This window comes from Parasteatoda tepidariorum, chromosome X1 (assembly GCF_043381705.1).
Source record: "Parasteatoda tepidariorum isolate YZ-2023 chromosome X1, CAS_Ptep_4.0, whole genome shotgun sequence".
In the NCBI taxonomy this organism is placed as follows: Eukaryota; Metazoa; Arthropoda; class Arachnida; order Araneae; family Theridiidae; genus Parasteatoda; species Parasteatoda tepidariorum.
The window spans coordinates 18,595,707-18,619,953 of NC_092214.1; the positions used below are offsets into that span (position 1 = coordinate 18,595,707).

General features: G+C 27.2%; 1 protein-coding gene across 1 annotated transcript; it reads right to left on the reverse strand.

Moving 5' to 3' along the window:
* Nucleotides 1-141: 141 nt before the first annotated feature.
* On the reverse strand, nt 142-19,286 carry LOC107443984 (aquaporin AQPAe.a-like). The gene is made up of 3 exons (XM_016058027.4): nt 18,582-19,286; nt 3,184-3,264; nt 142-1,765 (listed from the first exon to the last, which is right to left on the reverse strand). The coding sequence occupies exons 1-3, from the start codon at nt 19,143-19,145 to the stop codon at nt 1,598-1,600; spliced, it is 813 nt and encodes a 270-aa protein (XP_015913513.1). The 5' UTR covers nt 19,146-19,286; the 3' UTR covers nt 142-1,597.
* Between the last annotated feature and the right edge of the window lie 4,961 nt (nt 19,287-24,247).

Sequence of the window (24,247 nt, forward strand, 5' to 3'; positions counted from 1 at the left end):
ACTGAAAAAGTTATCAAACATTTTTTTTCTCTTTACTGAAAAATGTATTTTTAATAATTAATTAACAAACTATATTAATTGAGCTTCCTGGGTAAATGTATTTTTTTTAAAATTATATAAGAAAATTTAAAGGCAAGATACTATTTTTCATGATTTTTTTATTTACACAATGAGTTTACAATAAGAAAATGGCAAATTTCACGTATTCACGACGCATGTAAAATGAAAAGTTAAAAAATAAGTATTAGCCTGCTGTCTGAATAGTATTTCTAAATCTATAAAACTGAATGTATTATGTTTCTCCTCTTTTTAAACTATTAAAATTTGTTTTTAGTAAAATTCGTTTGTCACAAAGCATTAAACTTCATAAAATGCAGATGGACTGCTTTTTTTATGGATAAAAATCATGAGAAGTAGATACATCTGAGACAACGAAATATGGCAACATTTCCGTTCCACTAAACAAATATATTAATTTTGTATAATTTTATGTAATTATACTATTATTTTTACAATTTTCTTCTCTGATCTGTCTCGATAATGATTTTTAAAATTTTGATAAACCTATCAATAAAATTTGAAACTTTTAATGTTTATATATTTTCTTTATTTAAATCCTTACAAGGATTCTAAAAATATATATCACGATTCTAATTGGTTTTATCTACATAAATATGTGTATATATATATTTAAAAAAGTTAAATTCGGAAATTAAGTTTTCGTCAGACTTAGCAAGTGGGGAAGGTTAGTTGAAAATAAGAGAAATCATTTGTTAACATTCTCATTTTTCCGTTTCCCCGAAATTTTCAAAATATCATCTTGTTACTAATATGTAGAACTAAGTTCAACATAGCTTTGAATATCGGATGAAAAAAACATTCTTTATTCTAGTTTTTTCAATTTTATGGCCATAAAAAAATGTAGATGGATGTCAGAAATAATTTTTCGATTGGATGAGAACTAAGTTTAATATGCAGCGCATAAAAATATTTACTTGCATAATAAAATGCTATTTTAGCTTTGGTTATTTTATCGAGTTGTCAGGATAAGACGAGGTTTTGAACAGAGCGTCATAGAAGCCTGTTTTATCGCTTATTGTGTTGAAAACTGATGTCTTTCATGTAAATTTTCTCAGTACAGCGATAAGTACAAGTCTGAAGTGTGTATTTGTGTGCTGGTAAAAAAAAAATCTTGATAAGGTTAATTCTCTAATAACTGGAAAAACTTTGTGCCGTCAAACAATCCTCACGTTACCAAATTAGCTAAAATTTTAAAGTATAAAAATATTTTGACCAAGTCAATAAAGCAATAAGATTATTTTTACCGGAATAATCTAATTTAAGTCTCATAAAAACGGTCTCTATAGACCTTTCAATTTGCATTAAATATAGCAATCAGAGGAGAAACCTAACACAAAAACAAATGCAAAATATACGAATGATCTGATGAAAAGATTTCACCCATAGAAAATAATAATGCAAAATAATACATATCTTTTCACCAGATAATAAAAAGAGACATGCTGAAAGATCAAATACGGTAGAACACAAAAAAAGTTATTTTAAATGCAAATTCTTATAATATATTCTCTTTCTTCTAAATGCAAGTTGTGCGATCGGTTATTATTTCTTTTTCTCTCAACTTCAATAATGATTGCAGCTTTAAACGATCGATGCTATCCTGTTCAGGTGGCGGGCAAGCGAATAAATGTTGGTACAGAAGGCCAGCAACAACACCTCCAAGAATTGGTCCAACCCAGTATACCTGAAAGAGTTGTTTCATTAGTTTAATCTCACAAGCTTTGTTTTGAAAATCGATTTTTATAACAAATTCAAGTATCGTTAATTGTGCATAATAAGTTCTAAATTGCTTTAAGGACAAAGATTACACGTCAAAGAAGTTATGCTTTCCCTGAATGGTGCGAATTTGCTGCAACCTTATTAAGGCTCTTTTTTGAACCAAGATGAGCCATAATACCGTTTATTTTAACTTAAGAAAGCAGAAAATTTCATTCAACTTAGTACTTGCAGCAATTGCGATAGATATTATGTAGAACATAATTACAGCATTGGCATACTGGCCACCCTTTTTAGGTCCTACATTTAAGAACCGGAGGAATTGAAAAAATACGATAATTGGGTTTAACTTAGTATGAAATTAAGGTTGCAGCAATTTTGAATAAAATATATAGGGCCCGACTGTAGCATGGACAGATGGAGCACTGCCTGAGGCCCCACATTTTAAAAACCGTGTAGCTTAAGGAAGACGATAAATTGGTCCAACTTAATACTATATTAAGGATCCCCTTTAGACAGAAAAGAGAGATTTTATTTCGTGTTTACCTATGAAGAATTTTAGGTCCTGAATTTCTTTATTTATTCAATAACTAATTGATTCTTTTGAATAATTTTTGCTTCATTTTATGCATTGAAATGCATTTTATTGAACTTAGTTACAAAATGTTTAATTTTTAGTAAATATTTTTGAAACTTGAACTTTTAGAACTTTGAAAAAGTTCGTAGGTTAGCATGGAGGAAGTTAAGTCTCTCTTCTGTCTGAAGGGGACGCTAAGGTTTCAGCAATTTTAAGCGATATTATGAAGGGCCTGTGTATAGCATGGGCTGATGGAACGCCTGCCCAGGGTCCCAAATTTCAAAAACCTGAAATATCATTGCTTAAATTTTAAAATTTCCAAATTCTTTTTCCTAATTTAATTACTTTTCTATTTTTTTCAATGGTAGTTAATGTTTTGTGGAAATAACCTTCTCCGTGTGGAAATCTACGCCTTACTTGTTCATTGAAATTGAATCAAGCTGAATTTATTAAAATTAAATTATTTCCAAAAGAAATTTTTATATGAATGTATTTCAAGCTCTTTTTGATATAGGTAACTTTTATCAAAGTCGAAACAAAATAACTGTCACAAATTATATTGTTTTTCACAATTTATATTGTTCACTATTTATTTCTAATAATTTATGAAACTAAGTTTATAGTATCTTTACTTTTATTATTTATTTTACTTGTTATATTTTATATGTAATTTTTTTCTTTGAAAGTTATTTTTAATACAAATTATAAATTGTTTTGATAAAGCTGGCTTTATGTTGTAGTTATCTATTTATTTTCGTAGTAAAATCCTAGCCACATTAAATTGTTCCAATTATTGAATTTAAACTTACCCAATGGTTTTCCCAAAGTCCCGTAACAATGGCTGGGCCAAATGAGCGGGCTGTATTCATGCTGGAGCCAGTATAACGAATCTGCAAGCAACGGAAAAGTAATTAGAAATCATTTAAAGCAAAATTTTTAAACGTCTTTCTAAGGAAAGCAGAAGTATACTTTTTAAATTTAGGAGAATTATTTATTAAATTAGTGAATAAAGCAACATGAGTGAAATGTAAATTACTTATTTTTCATTTCCTCATATCATTACAATGGTTTTATTGCTGTAAGCGAATGTTGAAAAACAGTTTAAAAAAATTCCTTTAAACTGAATTAACTTAGACAGAAAAAAATGTCAGCACCATTTCATTTACATCAATACATGTATAAATCACATATGAATTTCTAAAATGGAGTTAGTAGGGTATTAATGTTGGAAATACATCTATATATACTATAAAGAGTTTCCCTAACTACACTTAATATATAAGTTTAGAATCCCCTCAAGAGTGAAATTTGAAAAGTATAGACATTAAGAAATGCAAATTGATATTTAAGTGGGGGAAAAAACTATCAGAAACTGTTTTATAACTATTGGGGAAAACAGGTCAGAAACTAATGCAATGGCTTCATGGAATTTTTTCTTATTATCGCCTTATAATTTCGGTCATTACACAATACTCTGTCTAACTAACATAAGTTAATTCTCTAAAAATTAAGTATAAACACTCTACGAGAAATTAAACGGTTTTTTAATAATTTAAGAGAAGTTTACTGTGAGCGTTATAAGCCATTTTGTTGAAGTTTTGATGAAGCAAAAATGTACAAACAAAACATTTTAAAAGCAAACAACACGAAATTATGATTTACGAAGAAAAATTATTTTCATCTTTCATCCATTGTAATATATTGTAATTTTTATTAATAGTTAACTTTAAATGCTATCTTGTTACTTAGTGCAGGAATTTTTAAAGTAACGATCGATTATGAAAATTGCTTTAGCAGTTTAAAATAATTTTCTATACTCGTTTAAGTTTAAAAATTAGCTTTATGCTTATTTCTTTAAAGAAATAATTTCATTCGCCATTTAAATATTTAAAATTAAATAAAATTGTAACATGAGTTAAATTATAATATATTTCTTTTTATTTGAAACATATATAGTTCATGTTTTTGTGGTTTAATGAAAATTCGTTCCAATGATTTTTTAAGAGCTCTTTTTGCTTATTTTTAAAATCACCAAATGTCTCTTTATTTATTGTTATTTTTTAATATTTCGTTTCAAAACGTCAATAGTTCATTCACTTACACAATCTTAAATTGTGTTTTTTGCAGGAATATTATTTTAGTTCGATCACTGCTCTTGATGTTCGAACAAGAGTATTTGTTCTTCAAATTGGAACAATTGGATCACTTAATCTGTGCGAGTGCTCCAATCTGCGATACAATTAGTTTTTTCTTAACAGCTATAATTTGTGCTTTAACGCTTTCCTAAAAAATGCCTCTTCTTTGTATTAAGGGTGCAGAAAACAAATTGTTTCAGATTGAATATCCTGTATTTAAACCTTCATTGGGGCCTGTTATGAAGTGTTATACTTAAAAAAAAAAAAGGAAGTTCTTTCCTTCTTCGCTTATCTTTAGTGTCGGTGTGATTGTTGCGTTATTTTAAAAATATTAGGTTCATTGAATTCTTCCTTATTTGACACAAGTTAAGCCGATTAGTAAAAGTGTACATAAAAAACAATGGCATATTATTGTTATTGAGAATACAATAGTTCTTTAAATTCACTTACTCTTTACATAAATGAAGAAAAACCAGAACATGTGTGCTAATGTCAACATAAAAGAAATTCTATCTGAAGCATATTTTCTGAATAAATATTGTTACTTCGTGAAGAATGCGTTATTAAACCATGAGAAATTGCATGAAGAACTTAAATGCGAAAATATTGAAGCACCTGAATAACTTGTGTTCTAACGATTAGACGTTTAATCTTAATAGTTATGAATATGCTGAAATTAAACAAAAGCCTTTTTTACCACAGAGTTTACCAATAGTTTAGTTCCCTTAATACGTAGTCTGGTAATTTATGAAATTCCATACAATTAGTCACCGAATAAATTCTCTGAGGTATTTTCATAAAATCACAAAATTTTATCACATATTATAAAACCACGTTTTATTGTTAATTTAAGTAAAATCATTATCAAAGCGCTTCGGTAAAAATTACCGAGCTTTTTCGTGTTCCCATAGAATCAAAAACATGCTAAATATTCTGATAGTTTTGGCCAAATTTTTTTTTTCTCAGTTTATCAACATTATTTTTTACGCATGTTGGAACTATTGAAAAAATCAAAAACTTTTTGAGTTCATGTAAAATATACTTTTTAAAGATTATTCAATATTTTTTATTATTTAATTTAATAACGTCGAAAAACTTTTAATGGAAAGGTATACAAATTTTTAAATTATTTTTAACTATGTAATTTTAAATGACAAAATCCAAAGTTTTAACAGTATCGATCTATAGTTTTAGAGAAATAAAAACTTATACATATTAATGTCTTGTAGTTTAATTTGACTCATTTCGTTGAAATTTGTTATTTTCCTTTAAAATTAAGCAGTTTAAAATGATGTAGTAATTTGTATACTTTTCAATAAATTTTTTTGATAAACTATTAAATGGAATATTAAAACATAATAAATAATCCTTTAAAGTTATATTTTGCATGAAATTATGTTTCGATAAACAAACCTTATACAATTTTCTTCTTTTATTTACACGCTTAAGTTATGCAAAAAGCGAAAAAAGGCAATAATAATACATACACACGTTAGAGAAACCAAACTTTCTACTGCGCTTTTGACTAAATTATTGGGACCTATTTTCCGTTATTCTAGGGGTTTAAAATTCAAATATATCGGGGAAAAAACGATAAGTTTATTTATAGAAAGTATAATTTTGTGTTTCTTAACTCACAAATATTGCCAGCTTAAATTGATGGCTTATTTAAGTTACTTGAACCATTATAATAGCATGTTAGTGCTTGAAAATTCGTTCATAAGATCAATAGTTATTAAGGATGGCCTTTTATTTTATTTTACTATTAAAATGAATCAAGATGCATAATGGGTCAGTATTTTAATTAGTTCAATTGATTTTGTGCAATGCCTTTCAGGCCTTCAATATTTGTTTCAAATTCTAAGAAATGTAATTAGTCATCCAAAGTTATATCAGTTACATTCATTAAACTAGCTATACCTTTTTGAATAACATTGGCTGTAACTGAATAATGAAATTGGATAAGGCTGTAGAGATCAGCTGAAGTGATAAGAACTGCGACTTTTAATCAGCCAGCAGTGATTTTGACGCTTAATTTTTGACATAAGATTATTTACAGTTTTCTATAAAATTATTAAACTTATAACTATGGTCAAAAAATTGCACGATAATAAAACAATTCACGCGACCTTTGCATAAAACAAAAGAGCAAAAAGCCCTTAAAAAGTCTTAGACGTAGTTCTTAAAATAACGACATTCCTTATTTACTACATTACATCTTATTATATTCTTAAAAAAGATACGATGAGCAAATAGTGCGACATCAATCTCTAAAGAACAAAGAAAATCTGATATTAGATATATTTTCAATGAAACTACAACAATTATGGGACATAATATGCGAAGTATTATACTATAATGCGAAACAGCTACTCTATTTTGTTTAAATGAGACATTTTCCTCACGTGAGAGCGTTAGTTCTTTATGTCTTCACCAGTACATGATGCAGGTGTAAATATTTATTTACATGTTAAGGAAAACAAAGAAAAGGTCTTTCATATCAACCAAAATATTACAGGAAACTGTTATCTTTTTTTGTACTTCTATTCCCATTGATCTAAAATGGAAGTATTTGCTAAGTGATAAAGGGAGTTTTCCAAGCAATTCATCTGAAATTGCTTGAATAACAATCATTGAATAACAATAAATTTACTTTATGTACCATTAAAAATTTTGCTTATATTTTTACTATATAACGCATTCATTTTACTTTGCGTTTTATTTAATAACCGGCTTTGAACAGTTGACCCAATTTAGGGTTTACGGTTACTTATGTTCAACTCCGTAGCTTTGTGATTATGAACCCGATCCAGAAGACAAGGGAACTCCTGGATAAAGTATTAGGAGAAATTCGTCTTCGTGGAGGACTTTTTGATGCAACTAACCCGTATTTGCATTATATGAAAGGAAGACCGTGGAAACCTTCCACGGTTAGCCTGACTGCAAGGGGGCTCTAACCCATGATGCGTCTACCCTTGAGGATATTGTACATCAGCATTGTGGTCGGTGCGAGCTGGGTGCGGAATTCGAATCGATCAGCTATCGTTGAGATCGTACCCGCGTCACCTCATTGAGAGGCGAGCTCTCTATCCCCTGAGCCACCACGGCTTCATTATACTTTATAGATGCTGTTTGCAGTACGAAACTTCAGAGGTTGCTTATGAAAGAAGGAAAATCTACGGGGTTTCTATAAAATATTGTTCGGTTTGCCTGACAGAAGTAAAGAATAGTAATGGAAATCTCAAAACTTTTGATTAAAGAACGTGTCAAAAAATTACATTCGTAAAAGTTAACTTAATTAAAAAAAAACGCAAGTGGAGAACACCTTATAACATATTCAATTTAGCAGTTCACAAAATTTGCACCTCAAAACGTTATTTAAATAATAAGAATTAATTTATCTTATCGCCTATTAGAATTAATTAACTTATTAACTATATTAGAACAAAATTACTAGGTCTAAAGCAATTAATAGAGAAATTTAGCTCAACACAGTTATAAGAGATCAGTTCTTTACATATCTTGCGCAGAATTTACATACTTGAATGTGTGGGATGGAATGCAAAAACTCTCTAATATCCTGACGGAGTTATTAATATTTACGCAAAATTTGGCAGTACCCAAATAACAAAAGCTTTATGGGTTTTGTGTACAAGCTTATTGAGCTAATTTTCTTAATTTTTTATAACAGTATTTTTGAATTTTTATCTAAAAAATATAATAATCCTTTATTTACATATTTAAAAGAAAAAAAAAGATTTGATTAGAATTTAGTGGCTTTTCAAATTTTGGTGGCACATGTTTCGAAAACTCTTGATTTCTTATCTTTTGTGGTACGTGAGACATGAAATTTTATGTACTGTAAGTGTCAGAAAAATGGCTCAAAACTGAACTCTTGAATTCTTATCTTTTGTGGTACGTGAGACATGAAATTTTATATACTGAAAGTGCCAGAAAAATGACTCAAAACTGAACCAGAAATTAGGTACTTTGATCTATAATGTTATGCAAATTCACCTTAATAAGATGTTGAGTTGAATCATGTTTACGCTAACTTTGATCGCATAGTGTCTGATGAAGAGCTGCTAGGTTGTAAGTTTGATCGTGGTACAGATAAAACTAAGAAAATATAATATCTCCAGCTTGGATCCAACAATCTGCTTGAAATTAAAATTTCAAGATATTTAATATTCTTCCAAAACATCACCGCGGAACATTTTTGATCACAACTAAAAGCTATTTTGAGGAGATAATAAATGTTTTTTAAAAAATAAGTGAAATCATTTGTAATTGCCCCTCTTAGAGTCATGATTAATTATCATTTTCACAAATAAATTTTAAACAAAAGAATTGGCAGAAAAAGAAACCTTTTTAAGAAAACTATATCCCAGAATTTATATCTTCTAAAATCTAAACTTGATAAGGCAAAAATAAAGAAACCATCAAAGCTAAGAAAAACTGACTAATATCAACAAAATTGTTTTTTTTTTTTCATGGTCAATAGTTGGCAGTCTATTGTTATTGAAGATCACGTGTCGAGCAGATTAACTCGGAGCTGATGCCACCGGAATATAAAATGAGCAATTCGCGTCGTCACTTCTTTTTTTTAAAATTTAAAACGACTCAAGACACGAATGAAAACCATTCAGATATTGTTTTGTTTTTCGTTTCAACTCAACGCATTGTCTTTAAGGTCTTTTGGAAGTAATATTATTTTTCATAATTCATTGTTGTCAAGAAAGAAGAACGGGTCATATAGAATTTTTTAATGGTAAAATTTGATAAAAGATTATTTATAATACCATTTATTAAACGACCTGTAATAAATACTATTCTTTTCATCGAGAAAGATCTTCCGCTTAAAAAATTGAGATTGATTAATAGCTCTAAGCAGAATGTTTTCTAAAATATCGAAGTGTTTTAAATCTTTTTTTTATATATATTTTTTAATTATTTACTTTTGTGATCCTTTTTTGAATACTATTATTATAGGAAAATCAATATTTTAAACATATAGTTATTGCAAAATATAGAGTAAGTTGAGATTTTTTTATAGAAATACAGACTAATTTAATGTTTGCACCGATAAAAAAATTTATTTTGCTACTTTGAAGTTTTATTAATATTTCTTTTTAAAAAGTCAATGTGACTAAATAAATGAATAGAAAAATAAATGAATGTAGTTGTAGTTCTTGTGAAAAATCTGAAACAAAAAATTAAAAATTATTTTTTCCTTGTTACAGATTGTTTCAGAAATAATTGAATTGATAATTTGAAATCGAGAAATTATAATAACTTTTAAACTAAACTTTTCAGAATTTTTAGAGATCTATGGCTTTAGGATTTAGTTTGATGTTTAGATCACTTTAATGCTTATAATTTTCGGAATGTAATTTATATTTATGAGCAATGTTACTAAACCTTGTGGTCTTATGATTAAGTTTAACTTTAAGTAACTTAAATTGTCAACAATTTTTAATTTCTTTAGTATTACATTTAGAATTCGATCCATAAAGGAGGCATGCTTTGTATGAAACTTAGATAAAGTTACTCAATGCATGAGCATGTTAACTAGTAAATAGATACAAGCTATATACATTTTCATTTTCCCCTTAACTCAGTGTATTTATTAAAATACTTAATCTTTTCAAGCAACTAGTTATCTTATTATCTCTTAAGTTCATTGTCCTCCAAACCCGTCAAAAAATAGAGATTAGTTATAGTGTTAAAGACATAAATTACAAAGGAATTACCTGAAATTATAGTCTTATAATTTTTAGTATAATGAAGTCTGGCAAAAAGAAAAGAATGAAATAATATGTTATTGTATAATTGCAGTTAAATGTGAAGAATAATTTTTTTTTCGTGTCTGTCACAAACCGCAAAAGTTTATAACTTATGTAAATACTATCACGAGTGATTCTGAAATCCATTGACCCCAGTCTGGAACAATAAATACGTGTTTATTTCATTATAATTAATATCAGAAACCACAAATGCTAGACAAAAGTTACATAACCACAAACAAATCGTCTGCGTGATCTAATTCCATTTAAAGGTGGTACAATGGCAGGAGAAATTTTTTGCGGTATATTTTCATGATTTAAATTGATTTCGAATCTATGTTTTATTTATATTTTTTCGCATACGACCACACATTTCACATTTCGCCAAAGATCACGCCATTTTCTAAATTATGAGCTCGGGGAATAACCCTAACCGTATTCATAATTTTATTTTTTTCCCCGCCAAAGGTAACCTACTCTTTGATTACTTTTGGAGCCTAAGTTTGTTAACTAGCTTCCGGGCATGAAAAAAAAAACTGAAAAGCAGGTGTAAAACAGAGAGCAACATCTTCAAGTTCAAGGTTAGGAATATTTGGCGGAAAATTAAGAGCGCATCAAAGAGTAATATTCCATGCAATAAACTTTCCTCGTTTTTACGACTTGCGCTGTGTATTTTATTCTATGCTACATTTTTTGTCTTTAAGCCTATTATTTTTTTCATTCTTACAGGTAACTGTGTGTTTAATGAGAGTCAAATTATCTTAGCATAATATTTATTTCAGACACAAAGCATTAAAAACGCATTTAGTTTATTGCAAATAAATAAGAAATATTTCATGTAGCTTTCTTTCTATAGCATTTAAGTATTTGCCAAGTTATGACCTAAGAAGGTCTTGACTACTTTTAAAGATAAAAAAAGTGTTTAAAGAAAATAAATTGTTCTTATGAGCACAAATTAAAACATTTAACAAGCAAACATGTTTAAAATTACGAAATACTTTTGGAACATTTACAACTTTTTTAGTATCCTATTTCATACAACCAAGAAAAAAGGCGTAAAATCTTTCACCAATGCAGTTCTAGTCCTTTTTTTTGTAAATTAAACACTTAAATATAATTATATCAAAAATATAAAAAACCAGCCGCAAACTTTGAATTTCTAACAGAGCATGTATTATTCTTTTTCATAAATCTCAAGTTAATTTCAGATTTGACAAATAATGTAAAAAGTATTAAATTTGAACTTTTTATGACTTTTATTTTTTAAAAATTATTTATTTCCTGTCTCAATTATTTATAGCATATTTTTATGAGCCGCCCCAAGCTTTCACGTCTTTCAAAAAAAAATGCAATAAAACTGGCAATTTTTTGATTGAAAGCCATGCACCTAAAATTTTTTCTTATTTAAACATGATTAAACATTCTTTGATATTAAAAATGATTTAATATGTGTTGGAACATAGAAATCAAATAACAATGAAAAGTTCATAAATCAAAGAGACAACCGTTTCTATGATTCAAGCATCGATAAGTTTTGCCTCTCAGGAATTCGTAAGATCTAAATTTTATTAAGCGTAAATATTTCAAGCGTTACCTGTTTCATTTTAACGCCTGTCTTCGTTTTCCTAAAGTTAGCAAGAGAACAATTTAGAAACAAAAATTAATTTTGTCTTGATGTAACAGCTAATAAGTGCCTTCTCAATGAATTATTTTTCTATGCAGTAACAATGATATATGGGATTTTGGGATTTACAGTTTAAATGTTAAATCATGATTTTTACAGAAATTTTTTGTTTAATACACTGCTTCTTTTTTAATTTTTTTTTCTTTTGCTAAAGAAATAGCTAACTTTTAAAGAAAAATGTTTAAATTATATACGTTTTCTTAATTTTTAAATGAAACATGTAAAAACTAAAAAAGTGATCGAAGCTCACTGTTTTGAGAAGTCTGAGGAGAAATGTTACGATATAGGTGTAAACTGCGTGATATTTTTCACAATGTTATTTGTTTTATAATTTAATTTTGGTTTAAAACATGTAGAGGAATTTAAAAATTATACCTATATTTCAATTGATCATTGAATTGATTATTCACTTCAAGTGAAAATTATGCTGTTTCTCAATGTGTTTCTCAATTTAAAATCACGTACAACTAATATTTAAACTAGCAATTTCGAAAAATAGGTCATTAATCACTTTTGTCACACTTTTAAGCACGAATGAACACTCGTGAAATATTGATGTTATTTCAAAGAAACGAAAGAGCATTAAACAATAAAAATTTGCTATTACTCGATGATTTCGTCTTTCTTAAATTAAATATTCGCTGTCGAAAAAACCATAAGAAGTTAAAGATTAAATCAAAAAACTCGAGAAAAAAAATGGAATAAAAATAATGTAGTTTTTTCGACCATTTCGTAATTTATATTTAAAAAGATGGTTTTTAAATGATGAACTTTCTCTCATTCTGGTGTTGATTTCGTAGATAGGGGAACCTTCTATTCTAATTAAAATATATTATCTCTGAGTTCTTAAATTCTTCCTTACATGTTCCTAAGTAATTAAAAATTAGGGGAAAGCTGGAGTTACCTTTAAAAGTTAGGGCCGAAAAGTTTCTCCTATTTTGAAATGATCTTGACTGTAATGAGAAGAAAAGAAGTACAAGAGAGAGAAAATCAAACTTTACTATACAAGCAAGTTTGCTATGTATTTTTTTATTTTTATGTTAAATCAAATAACACCTATGTCAAATCTGTAGAACTAATAATTCAGAAATCAAAAGAGGTTTAGTAAATATAAAGTATAAAAATGTATAATTTTTTATTATACCTATTTTCTTTTCTTAAATACTTATTTCAAGAAAGAAATTAGTTTATATGGATTTTTTTATACTTGACGGAATAGGGCTAAAACAAAGTCGATAATAGTTCAAAATTTATGGAAGATATCGTGCATAAATAGTACAGTTGTGTTCAGATAACTATCAAGACCTCTTAAATTACTATAAGACAAGAAAAGTATTGTTCCCAGTGTATTTCTTTGTACTTAATCGAATGAAATCAAAACCACGTCGATCATATTAACAGTTCAGAAGTTTTTAAAGTTTCAAGCATTAAAAATATAATTTTTTACGTATACTTCTTTATGCATAAAACTTTTATCCCTTAACCATTAAGTTCAAGCAACTTACTCTTGATTTTATTGAATTTATCGTAAATAAGTACATCTGCATGCTAATATCCCTGTACCTACTTTATTTAAACGATTTTTCGATGCAAATATTATGTTAAACTTTGAAAACCTGCACAAAGCTTGTCTTTTTCATACGTGTTACTCTTTTAAAAAATTACTTTCACGTGAATAATTTTAGTGTAAAGTTATTACAGTGTAGTAACTGTAAAAAATTATTTGGAAAGAATTTTCCAATCTTTTATTTTCCCTCATTTTACTAATAAATAGTAATTTTATTTGATTAATTTGCTAAAATTAAAATATGGTTTAGCATAAACATTTTTTTAAATAAATAGTTCCATACTCGATAAGTAAATTCGCTATTTATGTGAAGTTTTGTTTATGAATGCAAACTAATTTATCTTAATTTGGAAAGAAAACCTTTTTGCCTACTCAGGTCAATGTTTCGAAAGGCTACCGTTAACTAATTTAAGTGGACACAATTTTTTTTTTTTTTTGACAGACCCTCAAAATTTCGATCTTTTATTTTCCAGGTTGAGATTTTCGTAATATCTTTGACTGAATCAAAAAATAAAGAAAATAAAATAAATAACTAAATAGAATTAAATAAATAAATAAAAATTTCGAACAATTATAGAACTCACGTTTGCAAAAAATTTTCTAAGCAAAAATATTATTTATATAATTTTCTATTATTTTTATCATTTAATTCATTAAAGATCAAAATATTTTAAAATGTATTGTACACAAATTATAACACTAGTTCAAACTATGCATTCCTGAAAGTCAAATCCAAATTTGAAAGAAAATCAGCCAATTTCTGAACAATAACATTAAAATAAATTTCTTGTTCCATTTTAAAGAATTATTTGAATGGTTAAAAACAAGGTTATGAATTTGTCCTTTAAATTTTAAATTATTCCTTAGTTACTTTATAAATTACAAAAGTGAAAAATTTCCGACAATTTTTTGTGCTTGAAAACCTTATAAGCTGATTACAAATTCCAAATTTTACCAGTGATATTTTCGAATTCCTTAACAATTCCAAATTTTCCTAGTTTTTAGAAAGAGCTTTCCGTTGGCTTTCACGTGTTCAGGTATCTAATTTTGTGCACGGAACATTTTTTTTTTCATTTAACAATTGAAGCTATACAAATCCAGGAAGAAATAAAATGGTTTTTGTAAACAATAAAACTATTTAAAACATGAATTAAAACAATAAAAAAGAACTAGTTCTATGCAGATAATAAATTGCATTTTACGTCAATGATATATCATTATATAACATTAAATACAAATTTCGTGACCGAACAAATAATGTCTATCATTAAATGTCATACAGTGATTGCTTTTTATGAATCGAAATATTTTAGAATCCTTCTCTTTTTTAAAGTCAGAACTTCATGTCAAAAGAAGTTCCCATCATTTAAAATAAAAACAGTTATTTGAATGTAAGCTATTATCTTCGTGTGTGGGCGATAATATTTTAAGCGACAATGAAAGTAATTTTCATTCGAATGGAAGGAAAATAATTTAAAAAAATATCAATAGCTTCGACGGGATTTAAAAATAGAAAAAGTATGACACCCTTGCTAAGTTTTAATTTTTTTATTCTGTAAAATGCATTGATTTGCAAGTATAGCATTCATTGCTCGTTTAATAAATTTAAAATTTCGTAAATCACTAGGTACAGAAAGGCCGATTTCTATTACCTACACTGTAAAAAATTCCTGGTCAAATTTCGGTGAAAATTACCGGCACTTAGATTACCGGTACTATTTACCGTACAATCTATTTTTACAGAAACATGTTACGGAACCAAAAATCTGTTGTACCATAATTTTCACAGTAATAATTACCGTAAAATCGCTGAATTACTCTAATTAAATAAATATTTCTGTAAAAATTATGGTAAAAATGGATATCTTATGGATGATGCACTTAAAGGACCGGTACTTTATACCGTAATTTGATACGGAATATTATAGTATACTTAGTAATGCCTTAATAGTAAATTCATAAGGTTTACAAAAAAAAAAAAAAAAAAAAAAAAAAAAAAAAAAAAAAAAAGGAACCTGCATTATTTGTATTTGATTATTTGCAGTTCTTCCTAGAAGTCGTTCTTTTTGTTCTGCTTCTACGCTGCCACAACCATTTAAGTTGGTTTATTAGTTAAAAAAATGACTGAAATTTATTTAAAATTAGATGCTATAATATATTTTCACCTTCAATTATGGTATACATAATATTTTTCCGTATTTGTTGATGATTTATGTTTAGCTGTTATATAATAATATATCATGAATTTGCTGTACAATGTTGCATTAGATAATTACTATTTAAATTACATTATAGGACTTTTTATTATGTTATTTGTTGTCTTAATTTCTTTCTTTTTTTTTAATTTTCAGATTTTTTTACTATTTTATGCATGAAATGTTTTAAATGTTCTATTGTTGTTGAGAATAACGGTTTTGATAACTGCTTCGTAATTTATTGAGTATTTGGAAATCATTCGCAATGATAACTAAGCATATTTACTGTTGAAAAAATTTAGACTTAAAACTTTAAGATATTTACCTAGAATTTTATTTTATGAGATAAATAAAAAGCTAAATTAAGTTGAATAAAGATGACAAGAACCAAAAATTTGAGTAATGTTGTGTTTGGTTCTTATCAATAAGGTTTTTTGTCCCTAATTTCCAACACTCAAACCCTTCCCAGATTTTCTGTTTTAGATTTAAAACTATAGTATTTCAAAGTGAAACTATCTTTTACGATATAGAGCAATAATTGAAGCGTCTTATTAAGAATTCTTATTTTTTTTAATTTATCTGTATATTATTTCTTATTTTTGGGATGAAATAAGACATTTTAACTATGCTGTACTTAGTTTTAAAACGTATGTCAGTTTTATTTTTAAATTAAATTAAAACAGAAATTCTAAACATTGTGCTTTATTTAAGCTCATTTGAAACTTTTGTTTATAAGTTTCCAGTAAATTGGAGTAAGTAAAGTAGGTAAATAAATTAATTTTTACAACGATATAACTGAATGTTTATTTACTGAATAAATACTTTGAAAGAATTTTATGTAGCTGTATATTATTTATGCAGTATGCCCTTTTGTTTATTTAAACTTTGATGACCCTTCGAAATTATACAGTAATATTTTATGTAAATCGCTGCGTCACTATATAAAAAGCAATGTATTATTTTGTTACAATCAATAAAACTGTATTTATTTCAATCGTTTTATTAAACCAATTTATGAAGCAACAAGTTATTTCTCCTTTAAAAACTAGAACAAATAAAAAAATATTTCTTAGGTTTGCTTTGCTGTTTATCCAGTTTTCAATGGAATAAACTGAGTACAAATATAGTTTAAAAAGTGATAAATGCTTAAAGCCAATCAGTTCTCATTGGCATAAAAATTCGTCAAATTTCAACAACGGTTTATATTTATATTTTTAGAATCATTTGCGCTCCGAAGAAAGTTGGAATATTAGATTAATTCAAAAAATTAATTTTTTTTTTCTGTTTTGACTTTACAATAAATCATGTAAATTTGGCTTCACTTATTTTTTACTCTAAATTCTCTGAAATACAATTAAATAAGTACTATAGAGTGAAATGCTTGTTGAAAGAAGTAGTCTCAATGATGAAAATGTATTGTTTATAAATAATTCTATAAATCTCTCATGCTCACAATTTCAAATAAAATACTATTGTTCAATTTTATCATCTCAAAATTCGGTATGACATTCCGCAAATATTAAAGACTATTACAAGCCATTTTATCAGTAAAGTGTTTACTAAAGATGAGCTAATTCTTGATAATAACTCAGCGTGGTATTTTTGTATTCATAAAAGAAGATAAAAATTGCATTTATTTATCTGTCTTAAAAATACCTGCCAAACTAAAAAAAATATGTAATATAGCTTTTAAAAATGGAAATATTTTTTGACATATTTGTTTTTGAAAAACATAAAAACACTTACTAAATGCACTTTTTTTTTTTTTTTTAAAATTTGAGATTAAATGTTTTTTTCATTTGAAGAATTAAACTTTTGTTTATGTTTAAAGTTTAGCCTGAAGAATAACATTTTAAAATCCTTAAAAATGTTACATTAGGTGTAATGTTAGAGATAATTAATTCTCAATTTTAGAGAGAATTATTTTGCTACCATTTTTAATTTAATAAAGAAGAATTTATTTAAATTATTGTTATTGTTTTGGTTATTCATATTTTTTTCTGACTAATGATTATGATCTGGATACTGTAAGTTTTACATTCAGTTTGATGAAAAGGGATTTTTCCAGCTAACCAGAAGGTTTTGTTTTGATAGTTCTAAAAAAAGTTAACCAAAAAGGCTTTTTTTGTATTTTAACTTCATTCATCTAAAAAGTAGCGAAGTTTCCAAAAAAAAATTTTTTTTTAAAGTTTTAAAAAGAAATTCTCTTAATAGGAATGTCTTTGAGAGTTTTTATTTCACTGGTCGCTAATTTAATGCTATATTTAAATTAATATTTTTATTGCTACAATTTTAATATGTGTTTGAAGCTAAATAATTCCTTTTTAGTATATATTATAATACGTATTACATTACTTAACTGAAAATTCACATAAAGAAAATAAACTTTTTAAATTTGATATACAAATGGTTTAAAATAAAGTCAAGTGAATAATGAACTTTTATATAATATTTTTTAAATTCATTATTGTTTTGAACTTTAGCTGGTAATAAACATTAGTATTAATTAGAAATAGCTGCATCTGATTTCTTGTACTACTTTTAATTTCAATATGCCCTTTTCATAATCTATTTATATTCAACCACATTAAATATACTTTTTATAACAGTGAATTATTTCTTACAAAAGCTTTAAAAAGTAAAACTTTTATGTATTGGTTTAAAACCTCTAGTTGTTTTTCCTCCTCTACAACTTCTTTTTGCCTCCTTAACAGCCTCTATTTGTTTACAACTTTTAGATTCTAATTATATTTGAGTTTATTTCCTTAAATATACGGAAATTTTGTTCTTTAACTATAATATTCAATTTTTAAAAAAAATAAATAAAGCTTAATACTTACAGCAAAGCAGTGACAAGCCGTGATGGATAGCCCAATAGCGAGGGGAATCGAACCCTGTACGTCTAATCGATGATCATCACAGGCAGCGAAGACAGTAAATACGAGAACAAAAGTGATACAGAATTCTACAGCAAGTCCTTGAAACGCTGTTATCTCTGGATTAATTAAAGTAGATCCAAGAGCCCCAACCTGCGCTTGGGGGGTTACAGCTTTCAAAATAGAAGCTCCTGCTATTGCTCCGCAACATTGAGCAACAATATAAAGTCCGGCTCGCAAAAATGAGCATTTTCCAGTGACCATCATGCCACAAGTGACAGCTGGATTAATGTGACAGCCACTAATTCCTCCAATACATTGGGCCACTGTGGCTACTGTAATTCCAAAGGCTATAGCTATTTGGATAATAGTGGGACTTTCTCCCCAGCCTCCAATACACGAACCACAACCTACAAGTACCAAAATTGCGGTACCTAAAAATTCAGCTACAACAGCTTTTGCGAGTTGGCGAATTGCTCCTAACTCTTCCATACCGCAAATAGATCTAAATTCTTTCACTCGTCCCATACTAAACTTCTAAATGAAGAGATATGAAACCGATTATGGATGAAAAGCAAAGAACTGACTGATAAAAGTTCCTGATAATGAAGAAGACAGAAGAGAGCGGGAGAGATGTTTAAAAGGGAGATGAGAGGAAAAAAAAAGAACATATTAGTCTACTCCTTTTTTGCGCAGGTGCGACGACACGCGCGGACAACCAATCATGATGCAAGCTTTGTTACGATTAGTATGGTGGGTGATATTCTCTGTTTCTCGAGTTTCGTTTTAAAATGAATAGAACATTCTATTCAGGATTATTTCAATGAAATTTCGTTGAAAGTATTTAAAATGAAAGCTTAAAATTTATTTCCAAATTGGATTTTTTCTTTTACTGAAAAACAGCCTTGAAACAATTACAAAAGTAATAGAAAGTTCGATATTTATTTTGCAAAATGTTTGCAGAAACAGTTATCTGAATTATTTTACCCACGAATGAGTTGTTACTATTGGATATGTCAGGAATATGTAAAATCAAACAAATTTTTAATGTTTAAAGCTATTTATTATACATATTTCAAGTTATAATTACTTTTAAATTCTTTTATGTTTTAATACCAAATATCTATCAAATTTTATTCTTCCTTTTATACTAAGATAATTTTGTTTCATTTAAGAATGTTTTCTCTTTATGAAATATTACCTATTTCAGTGCAGTAATATTTTATTAAGATTTAGAATAACCATGAGATTATTTTTATCATCCTCCAGAAAAATATGTGCGTAATGGTAACACAAAATTAAATTTTCTTAATAAAAACATTTAATTTCGTTAAAATAATATTTAAAAATGATATAATTTATATTGGATTTAATTTGCTGAATGTTGTCACACTTTATTCTTAATATTTACCAAAATATTTTTTTCTCATTTTTAAGAACATGAATTTGTATTTGAGAACAATAATAAATGAATGAAATTTATATTTAAAGTTTATTATTGTTTAACAAATAAATTTCGTCAAGTTTTAAAAAAAAAGCTTTTTAGAATATAATTTTTATAATACTTGGGACTCTAAAATTCTTCTCGGTATAGATTCACTGCGTCCATAAAATGCAATCTTTTAGCATTAATGACTTTTTTAAAGTATGTAGAAATATAAATTATAATTTATAGAGCTTTAAGCTAGATAATAACAATTCACGAGTTATACAAAAAAATTTATTAGAAAAAAACTACGAATGCGTTAAGTTCTTATTAAATTTTTAATTTTTATCAGTACGTATTCGAGGTTAATTTTATTGAGAAAATTCAGCATAGACAGAGATGATGAGTATCAAAATAACTTTTAAATAAAAATAGAAAAAAATTGCATGCAAAATATTGAACTTGTCTGTAATAAGTGAGATAAAATATAACTCACTTTATAGAAATACTTTTATAATCTCTTTCTAATTCTTAAAAACCTAAACTAAATATTGTACTTAGGTAAGTCTTAAAGAAACAAACTAATAACTTTTCAATAGTTTCAAATTTACCATTTCTCCAAGAACTTCATTTATAGATTTACTGAGATCTTTTAGCAATTGATTGTTGTGCTTTGGTATTTCAATTTTTCCTATTAATATTCTTAAAAAAATCTAAATTTAAATTATGTTTCATTTTGTATAGTAATATTTTTAAGAAATAGTAATTATTTTTTTAAAAATCCTGCTTCTCGTAGAAAGAAATTGTTATTATAATTACAATGTTCTTGAGCGTTTTTAGAACTTCTTTTGTAAATTTGCTGAGATCTTTCAGCAATTGATTGTTGTGCTTCGGTATTTTAATTATTTCTGCTAATATTTAAAAAAAATCGAAATTTGAATTATGTTTTATTTTTTATAGTAATATTTTTAAGAAATAGACGTTACTTTTTAAGAAATGTTGTTTCGTGTTGGAAGAAATTGCTATTCTAATTACAATATTCTTGAACGTTTTTAGAAAGTGACGTATTCGATAATTTCTAAGCTTTAATATGAAAAATGTATTAGCGATATGTTTATATAAATCTTACTTTAAATCGGAATTTGATATGTAAAACATGTTATTCACATAGTTATCATCATATAAGTAATGTAAAATTCTTATAAATGTTTGAAATTAAAACTGCATTGTACTGAAAAACTGAAAAATCAACATTCCTTTTTCCTAGTATCTTTACTAGAAGAATCCCCAAAAGTGAAGTTTACATTATTCATTTCTTCAGAATTTGACAAAAATATTGTATTTTTACAGAAATGTTCCGTTGCAGCTGAACCTAAAACCCAACTTCCACCATCGTTTCTAATCATAGTTTCACAAACTTTCACATCACATAATATGTATGTCTCACCTAACTGGTTATTGTAATGCCTTTTCTGTTTATTCCACTTTGACTTTACATTTTTATCTCTACAATTTCAAAATAAATGTCCATATTTGTGGCAGTGATAACATGGACCAATGACTTTTCTGTTATTTTCTGACTTTAATTTACTGAGAGATTTTCTACTGTCTCCATATATTTCTACATCATCTTTACTTATAGCAGAAACATTGAAATCATTAACACCTGGACTAATATTATCAGCTTTCACTTATGTAAGTCTACTTCTTTCAAGAGCAATTTTAAAAACAATTAGCAAAAAATCTTCATGTTTCCAGCAATAGATTTGCTGAAGTATACCCGAGAATTCAGGTGATAGGTGTCTTATTGCTTGGAAGCTTTGAAACAATTAATTCTACTTATGACCCGCTTCACAAAGCTTTATTCCCTGCTGCTTTAAGTCGAACAATAGAAATACCTGTACTTTGATTTGCCTGATATTTTATACTGAAAAACTCATCTAGTATCTGAATAAGTCTAGCTCTTGCTTTGGGCTCAAATTCTCCCACGCTTTCTTTCCATCTAAACAATCGTGAATTAATTGCCTGAACTCTTATTTAATAGTATAGTACAGCGTTGAAAATGATTTATCTTTTTTTAATTCATATTCCAGTTTTTCCCTTCTTTAGACTTAAAACTCTTTTTTACATTCTATCAATTTCCCTCTGACTTTATCCAACAGCGAAAATTTAATCCATGTCTTCCATTTGTCTCAATTCTCATGATAAGCTAAAGTCTTTTAGTAACATTGCGAGTTTTTTTTTACAATTCATCAAAATATTAATAAGGCCCCCTTCTAAAATTTCTTTGGCCTATAAGCAATCTTGTAAAAAATTAGGTTACAGATAAAATATAAAATAAAACCCCCATTCATAGAAAATCTGTAAAACTTTTTTAAAACAATAATAGAGTTTATTAAAAGGAAAAATGAAAGACTCTCTAACAAAGGCACTAGTAAGACAAATATATAACTAACTAAAAACAGAGAAAACACCCCTCAAGCTGCATTCATTCAGCAGAGAGGACAATACAATCATCTCTTTCCAACTACATTTCCCATCATTGTTTAATTTTTGCTAAAATATCCAACATCAAATACGCAGAATAAGATCCTACACTAAACCATTGTAAAAACGCAATAGAAATATCTTTCTGCAACGTTTTGAAAGGTTAATTTTTTTTCCCAAAAATCTAAAAGCATTTTTTTTATTTAGTTAAGAGAATAAATGTCCGATTATAAAACCATTGTTTAATTACTGATTCGTCAAAGTTTCTAAAATATTAAGGAACAAAAACCATCAATGGTTAATAATAATTCCAAGAACCCATCATACAAGCATTTCCGAGAGCAAACTTAAAATAGAAAATCATTTTAGGAGGTAAATAACGAGGTAAATATGAAACATAAATTTACGGACAGAACTGAAAAGATGGGAACACTTATTTTGTGAAGGACATATTTCACTGGACATTGCATTTTTTATTTTTTTATGTAATTTATATGCGGATGAGGAGTACATTTAAAATGAGGAAGCTGCCAATGATGATCTAATGGTTACATAAAAGTAATCTTTGAAAGCTCTTGTCTTCAAATTCAATCAGATTAATAAAAGCATATTATGATGAATTATTCCTGCTTTGTATTATTGATGATCTTCTTTATTTCTTTGTTTTCGTATTTATAATCTTTGTTGATAATATCACTTGAAATTAAGACCTTGATGACAAGTTGATCACTAACTGAGAAAAGAAGTATGGTCATAACTACCTAAAGATGGTAAAATTTACCATGTTCTGTCTCCATAAGTACACCAAAAACTCGGTAGGTTTCAACGAAGCGCTTTGGTAACGATTTTGGCAAAATTAGCAATAAAATATGGTTTTACAATATGTGATAAAATTTAGTAATTTCATTATGATACCTTATATAATGGCATAAAAACCATTTATTCGGTTAAGTTAATTTTACAGTATTGTATTTTTTACTAAATGTGTGGTAATGAGAACTATAATTTTGAAAATTAGAGTTTTTGGTAAACCGTTACCAAATGAATGGCTTAATTGCCGCATATTTTGGTTTATTAACCAGAATTTCTTTTTTTCTTACTAGAAATGGCATAATCATATAGTACGTTAATTTTACCAGAAGTTTTTTCTCTGAGCAATAATTTATTCAATACTCAGCTGATTTATATCATCGAATTTATAATGCTTTTCGCAATACATATGACTGGTTTTAATCACTTTTTTTATTGTTTTTAAAATGTTGCTTTATTCCTCATTTAAAAAGAATATATATAACCTCTATCAAATGATTCGGATCACAATTTGGATCAAGTGATTCAGACGAGTGATTTGAATCATACGATTTGGATCACAATTTGAATCATGCGATTCAGATCACTGACTCGAATCATTGAATTTAGAACAATGATTCACAGATTTGAATCACAAATCACTGATTAGAATCATGTAATTTGAATGAAGTGATTTGGATCAATGATTCGAAGCATCGATTCAGATCACTATTCGTTTCAAGTGTGTGATTAAGATTAGTGATTCAAATCAAGTGGTTCAGATCAGTGATTCAAATCACGTGATTTAGTTTAATATTTCAAATACAATGATTCAAATCACTGATTTAATTCATGTGATTTAGATCAATGATTCGAATAAAGTAATTCAGTTCACTGAATCATACGATTCAGATCAATGATTCAAATC

What these genes read in the sequence shown, in the direction of transcription:
- LOC107443984 (XM_016058027.4), bottom strand. Translation starts at nt 19,145, where the DNA reads ATGGGACGAGTGAAAGAATTTAGATCTATTTGCGGTATGGAAGAGTTA. An exon ending in CGGCTTGTCACTGCTTTGCT is followed by an intron (nt 3,265 to 18,581) that starts GTAAGTATTAAG and finishes CGTTGCTTGCAG; the next exon opens with ATTCGTTATACTGGCTCCAG. An exon ending in GACTTTGGGAAAACCATTGG is followed by an intron (nt 1,766 to 3,183) that starts GTAAGTTTAAAT and finishes CAACTCTTTCAG; the next exon opens with GTATACTGGGTTGGACCAAT.